General features: G+C 40.9%; 1 protein-coding gene across 1 annotated transcript; it reads right to left on the bottom strand.

Moving 5' to 3' along the window:
- Positions 1–2,119: 2,119 nt before the first annotated feature.
- On the bottom strand, positions 2,120–6,427 carry LOC133329166 (uncharacterized). Its single transcript, XM_061537660.1, has 2 exons — positions 4,489–6,427; positions 2,120–2,349 (listed from the first exon to the last, which is right to left on the bottom strand). Exons 1-2 carry the CDS (start codon positions 6,425–6,427, stop codon positions 2,120–2,122), a joined length of 2,169 nt encoding a protein of 722 aa, XP_061393644.1.
- Between the last annotated feature and the right edge of the window lie 298 nt (positions 6,428–6,725).

Raw genomic sequence — 6,725 nt, 5'->3', positions numbered from 1 at the left:
CTTGATATTGAACCTTTTACAGTCCACTCAATTTAAATATTAACGAAAAAGTGAAAATAATCTATTGGAATTTTTATTTCCGTCCCCTAACAATAAATTAATGCGAAAAAAATATAAATTTGTTCCTCATATATGCGGTTGTTTAAATAATATTTACCAACCAAGTGTTAGTGTTCATCGAAATAATCTGCCATTGTAGCGTACATCTATTATGTTGGCTTTTTTAAATTGTTCGCCTCTTCTTCTGCCTTGTTGAGAGATATTTTTCTTTTTATATTTGTTATAGTTCTCAAAACTGGTTTACTAAACAGCAAGCATACCAACAATTTAATTTTTCTCCCCACTTATCACTGTTGGTTCGTTGTCCCTGTTTCGCACTTAAGCCTTTTAACCTTTCTTCCCTTTTTTAATTTATAAGATTTAGTTTAGTTTAATTTTTTAAGTTCATTTTAGGCATTTATTCAATTTGTGGTTATGTTTAGGCTAGGTTTTTTATGTACATTTCTGTTTTAACTTATATATATGTATTTTGGTTTCGATTTGTGTTATATATATATATATATATATATATGTACAGATTTTTTAGGTTTTAATCAGGTTTCAATTTCATATTTTATAAGTAGGGTTTTTCATTTAGGTGTAAATACCACAATTTTTTCCACTTTTAATTCAGTTAGATTTTAGTTATTTTTAATTCAATTATATTTTGGTTATTTTTAATTCAATTAGATTTTAATTATTTTTAATTCAAGTAGATTTTAATTATTTCGTAAATAAGTATTGATTTTAGTGTAAGTTTTAATATATTTTTAAATTCATTAGGTTTAAGTTTTTACGTTTATTAATTTAAGTTTAATGTATTTTCTGCCCAATTCTCACTGGCGGTTTCTTCGTTTGCACCCACTTTTGTTGATTGTTGTTGAATCTTCCGTATCGTTTGTTTGTGAATCTATAAAAAACTTTATTTGTTAATGTCACTTTGGTTTTGTTTTTGTTGCACTTTGTCACGAGGGGGAACTATGTTGCGCGGTTTGACGATCGAAAAAAAAAACTAGCCAAACTGAAATTTGCAATGTCATAGCAAACCAGTTTGAGCAGTGCGAATTTTCCATATTTTGGAACATATGTGTGGGTGTATGTAATTTTATTTGCATTATTTACATTGTTTACATGTAAATGTGCCCAGTGCCGCTTATGTTTATGTAGCCGCCGGCAAAATATTAACCGACAGCTTTGGGCTGTTTGTACTGTAGTACAATGCCGCAGACGACATTTTTGCCGCCGGCCAAAGTTTTAATGACAGCTGTGTGCTGTTTTTAATTTTTATGTTTCTCTAAACATTTCTGGCCCCGCCGTGACAAGTGTATATCTAAATGGTTATTATAATACTTATGAGTTCCATGAGAGGTTCCTTATGGGTCCGGCGAAAATGTATCCTAGGCGGGTGTTGTATGCCAGTACGTCTCCAATACCCGCAGCCGAGCACCCCTCCCTCCTAATGGCCGAATAAGTATCGGCACCCAGTTCCACATCGATCGGCGTATTACCGGGTCTGCCAGAGCGTCACTGGTGAAGCTGGTCGTTGGGTTTTCGAGAATCGAGTCGGAGTAGATTCGTCTTGGCAAGTCGTCAATGATAATGGCATTCACTCTAAGTGTCCAATTGCTGCTTTGCCGGCGGGGTGCAATTGTAAACGATGTAAATCTTTCTCCCCGGTAGTGGCGCGAGGGCAACCCAATCCTACGGAAGGCTGCGTACGAGATCTTAGACATTGTTGCCGATTGGCTAAGTATAGCCCTTAACATTGTGAAGCCCTCGACGCCGTCCACCGATACCCGCACCATGACCGTCGGCACAAAGACAATATCCCAGGCGAACGCTGGGGCAGAAACGGCCTCAATATTTAAGGGCATCTCCTCTAGCTGCGAGGCCCCATGCAGGAGGGTATGATGCCGGTCGTTGCATCGCCGGCAGCCATCCAAAGATGCGCAGTCGGGGGCCAATTGGCTTCTCGCCAAAAAATTACGACAGTACCCCCGACGCTCGACCGTTTCATATCGCTGGAACGGAGTTTGTTGCTGGAATCGGGGGCATGAGCTCAGCGCATGGTCCTCCTGGCCTAGACCACACGAATACTGCCAAAACTGGGCCTTTCGCGGCGTTGCTGGGGTCGGGCATTGGACCGGCTTCTTCGGCGATCCGAGGAACTGGGTCGTCCAGCGCGGGTGGGGCTACGGGCTGTATGTTCGGGATTTCTGTTCCCTCTGCTAGGGTGGCGGGCTGCTCTGTCGGGACTGGAGCTGCGTTCGGCTAATCTCCAGCCTTGATTGGACAAATTGGCGGCCATGTCTGAAAAGATTAAGAGAATGCAAGTACAAAATTCTTCTTTTACTTGGGGTCCGACTAGTCAGTCGAAGAACAATTTGACTATTTTTGTGATTGGTCTGCTTATTTCGCCACCAACCGTTCGAATGTCTACAACCCTTGTGTTTTGGTCAGTTCCTAGGTATGTTTTTTGAATCCGACCTAACTTCCATTCATGAGGAGCTAATTTGTCGTCTTTTACCACCACTAAGTTCCCTTCTTTAATGTTATCCTTCTCATATTTCCACTTAGTGCGTCTGTGGAGCTCATGTAGATACTCCAGTTTCCATCGATTACAAAAATACTGAGAAATTACCTTGAGTCGTTTCCAACGATTAACTAAACTAATGTCAGTATCTGAGATGTCAGGTTCGGGTGGAGTAAGGATTGAGGTGCCGATTAGAAAGTGACCAGGGGTCAGTGGGGAAAAATCGTTGGGGTCGTCACTAGAAGGGCTTAGGGGTCTAGAATTCAAGCAGGCCACGATTCGGGGCAAACTCTTCGAATGTGAAGTTCATTTTCGCAAGTGAATTTTGAAGGATTTAACTCCAGCCTCCCACAAACCGCCCATATGAGGAGCGCCAGGAGGAATAAACTTCCAATTGAGATTTTGGTGGCAATTGCTCGCAATCGTGTTGGTTTGTAGATTTTTCATAAAAGCCAGTCGATCCCTCTTGAGCAGATCAACTGCTCCAACAAAATTTGTTCCATTGTCGGAGTAGATTGTCGACGGGCATCCACGTCTACTAAAAAATCTGGAGAAAGCAGCAAGAAATGCGTAGGAGGATAAGTCGCTTGCTGGTTCCAGATGTATGGCCTTCGTAGCGAAACACACAAAAAGGCACACATAACCTTTTGTTAAGAAACAAGTTCGACCAGTAAAATTCTTAATGTTGAAGGGTCCCGCAAAATCTACTCCAGTATTGGTAAAGGGTCTAGATAGGAGTGTGCGTTCGGGCGGAAGGGAAGCCATTATTTGCTCCTGGGTTCGTTTTTTATGAATTATGCACGTCTTGCAATTGCGTATAGTCTTTTTGACCAATGACTGAAGACCGAATATCCAGAATTCGGCCCTTAAAACTCGGGTCATTAGTTGATTACCTCCATGTAGGGTGACTTTGTGAGTAAAGTCTACTAATAATTTGCTAAGTGTCGCTCCGTGAGGTAATAATATAGGGTGTCGTTCACCGTACGTGAGCGCCGGTGATTGTACCAATCTGCCATTTGAACGCATAATTCCCTTTGAGTCCAGAAATGGGTTAAGTGTCAAGAGTGAGCTGGATGGGGAAATTCGGGTCTTGTTTTCCAGTGAAGCATATTCCTCGGGATAAAAAAACTTCTGTGTGCGAATTATACTGGCCCGTTTTCCATCCTGAATTTCTGGTGCCGAAAGTTCTGTTGACGACGTTCGGAAATGTTGCCTGTTTTCCCCAGTATTTTTCCACAATCTTAAGGCATATGCGTGTGATCGATATACTTTAGATAGAGACGAAAAATTGACGAGTGGGTCATCTCTTTCTCGGAATAGGGTCAAGGTCTTTACTGCTTTGGCTTCTAAAACCGTATCATCTTGAACTTCAGAGTATGGCCAACTACTCTTGGGTAATTTGAGCCATTGGGGTCCTTGCCACCAGAGCTCCAGGGTCTCGAGATCGCTCGGTGAACACCCTCGACTAGCAATGTCGGCAGGGTTGCTTTCCGAGTCAACATGTCTCCAACTCTCTTGTCCAACATTTTCGGAAATTTCTGAAATCCTATTTCCAACAAAGGTATTCCAGTGACAAGGAGGCTTTTTCAGCCATGCGAGAACTATTGTTAAATCCGTCCAAAATTGGGTCGAATATGAAGTTATTTGAAGATTTTTTATAATAGATGCGGCTAATTTCGATAGTAGTACCGCTCCGCATAATTCGAGTCGAGGTATCGAAAGTTTTTTGATTGGTGCTACACGGGTCTTGGCTGCCAACAAATGGGTATGTGTGCTCTGATCTCTGTTTTCTATTCGAATGTATAAAGTAGCTCCGTATGCGCTTTCCGAGGCGTCGCAAAATCCGTGGATCTCCACAGAAACATCTGGAGTGAATCGTATCCATCTCGGAACTTTCAAAAGTTCGATTTGTTTACTATTTTTAACAAAATTGTTCCAATTCATCTGGGTTACTGGCTTTAATTGATCATCCCAGTCAATTTTGTCTAGCCAGATTTGTTGCATTATTAGTTTGGCTACAACCACGACTGGTGCCAGCCAACCGCAAGGGTCAAACAACTTGGCTATTGTTGATAAAACTTCTCGTTTTGTTGAAGTATTTTTATTTTCCATTAGTGGCGGTGTGAATGTGAAAAAATCTCCAGAAATATTCCATCGAATTCCCAGTGTCTTTGTGGAGGCATCTTCGGAAATGTCTAGCCAATTGAGAGGTAATAGTTCTTCTGGTGGAATATCATTTATTATTTTGTGATCATTTGATGCCCACTTCATAAGTTGAAATCCCGCAGAGGCTAGAGCGACCGTTAATTCCTTGCGGGCTTTTATGGATTCCTCTATCGTGTGTCCCCCAGCTAGCACATCATCAACGTACAAATTGTTTAAAATTATATTCGCGGCTCTTGGATACACCTCCTGTATGTCCTCTGCCAGTTTTAGAAGTGTCCTCAGTGCCAAATATGGTGCGCAATTAACTCCAAATGTAACTGTCAGCAGCTCATAATCTTCAATTGGGTCTTCAGGTGTTTGTCTGAAGAGAATCCTTTGAAATTTAGTTTGAGTCGGATCCAAAAGTATTTGTCGGTACATCTTTGTTATATCTGCATTAAATGCGTATTTGAAAACTCTCCATTTTAGGATTTGTAGTACTAAATCCTGTTGCAGAATGGGCCCAGGAAATAGTATATCATTAAGACTTGTTTTGTTCGCTGAGGGGCATGAGGCGTTAAAAACCACTCTTAATTTCGTAGTGAGTCGATCTGGTTTTATTACTGCGTGATGTGGCAGATAATAATTTGGCCTCTTCTCAATTTCATTTTTGTGAATTTTTCGCATGTGTCCAAGTTCTAAGTATTCGAGTATCGATTTATCATACTGTTCCTTTATCTCGGGGGTTTTCATGAGTTTTTTCTCCATTCTGTAGAATTGAGCCAGGGCGATGTTTCTGGAATTTCCTAATTCCTCGCATTTTTTGAATGGGAGAGTCACCACATATCTTCCATCCTTATTCCGTATGGTTGTTTCAGTAAAATTGCGTTCGCAAAATTGGTCTTCCTCTGACCGTAAAACTTTTTTAGGGGTCTCTTCCACCTCCCAAAAACGTGTAAGTACCTTCTCAATCGATGTGGTGCTAAGTAATGAAATTTGATTCCTTTGTATTGTATTTCCTGGTATGGGTCCTCCAACAATCCATCCAAATTTGGTTTGCTGTGTCAAAATTGATCCAAATATCTTCATTGGTGTTCCAATTGTGAATATTAATGGTCCTATGTCCATTCCAATAAGTAAGTCAATGGGTTGACTGATGTAGAATTTCGGGTCAGCCAATTCCAATGATGTAATGTCTCTAAGTTGTGATTTATCTAAGTTTTGTGGTGGCAGATTCGAAGGTAACGTTCGTAAAACTGGAGCCCATACCTCCAGTTTAAAGCTAGGGTCGTATTTGGATCTCATGGTGAATAAGCAAGACTTCGTTGAAGTTTCCGAAACAAATTGACTGAGTCCTGTTACATGGATCAAGTTGCTGCGAGTTGGCAGTTTCAAAAGGTTCTTCATTTTTTCCGAGATAAATGTTGATTGTGATCCAGAGTCAATGAGTGCTCTGGCATCGTAAAGTTGTCCTTTGGCTTCAATTTGTACGATAGCCGTGAAAAGTAAAGTTCCCCCAGATTGTTGAGTCTCAACGTGTGTATCCTGAAGGGCCAAAGTAGTGACAGTAGTTGATTCTTGATTCGTAGTGGACTGTATTTGATTTGTAAGAGTGGCAGCACTGTTACTAGGTTGTGCTTCCACTCGAGCTAGGTATGTGTTTGTTGATTGGGTTTCCGTTCCCTTGTGTAACAAAGTGTGGTGTCTCATCGTACAAGTTCGACAGCCAAAGCGACTTTTGCAGTCCTTTACTCCATGGTTGGATGACAAGCAATTGTAGCATAAGTGTGAAGTTTTCACCAAGTGAATTCGATCATTCACATTCTTTTTCAAGAATTCGTTGCAATCCCTTATGAAGTGATTGGCTTTGCATAATTGGCATTGTTGAGGACTAGGTGCCTTATTTGATTGAGACTGAGTGTAATGAGTTTGTTTTCCTCCAGAGTTGTTGCCATTTTTCGAAACATTTGTTTGAAAAGAGTTAAAAAATCTCGGTTTGTTGTTCCCA

The sequence above is a fragment of the Musca vetustissima genome, unplaced genomic scaffold (genome assembly GCF_032173495.1).
Source record: "Musca vetustissima isolate MV318-11 ecotype Yass unplaced genomic scaffold, APGP_CSIRO_Mvet_v1 utg33336, whole genome shotgun sequence".
NCBI classification, from domain to species: domain Eukaryota; kingdom Metazoa; phylum Arthropoda; class Insecta; order Diptera; family Muscidae; genus Musca; species Musca vetustissima.
Note: the sequence above shows the minus strand (reverse complement) of the source record. Positions and strands in the feature narration are given on the sequence as shown.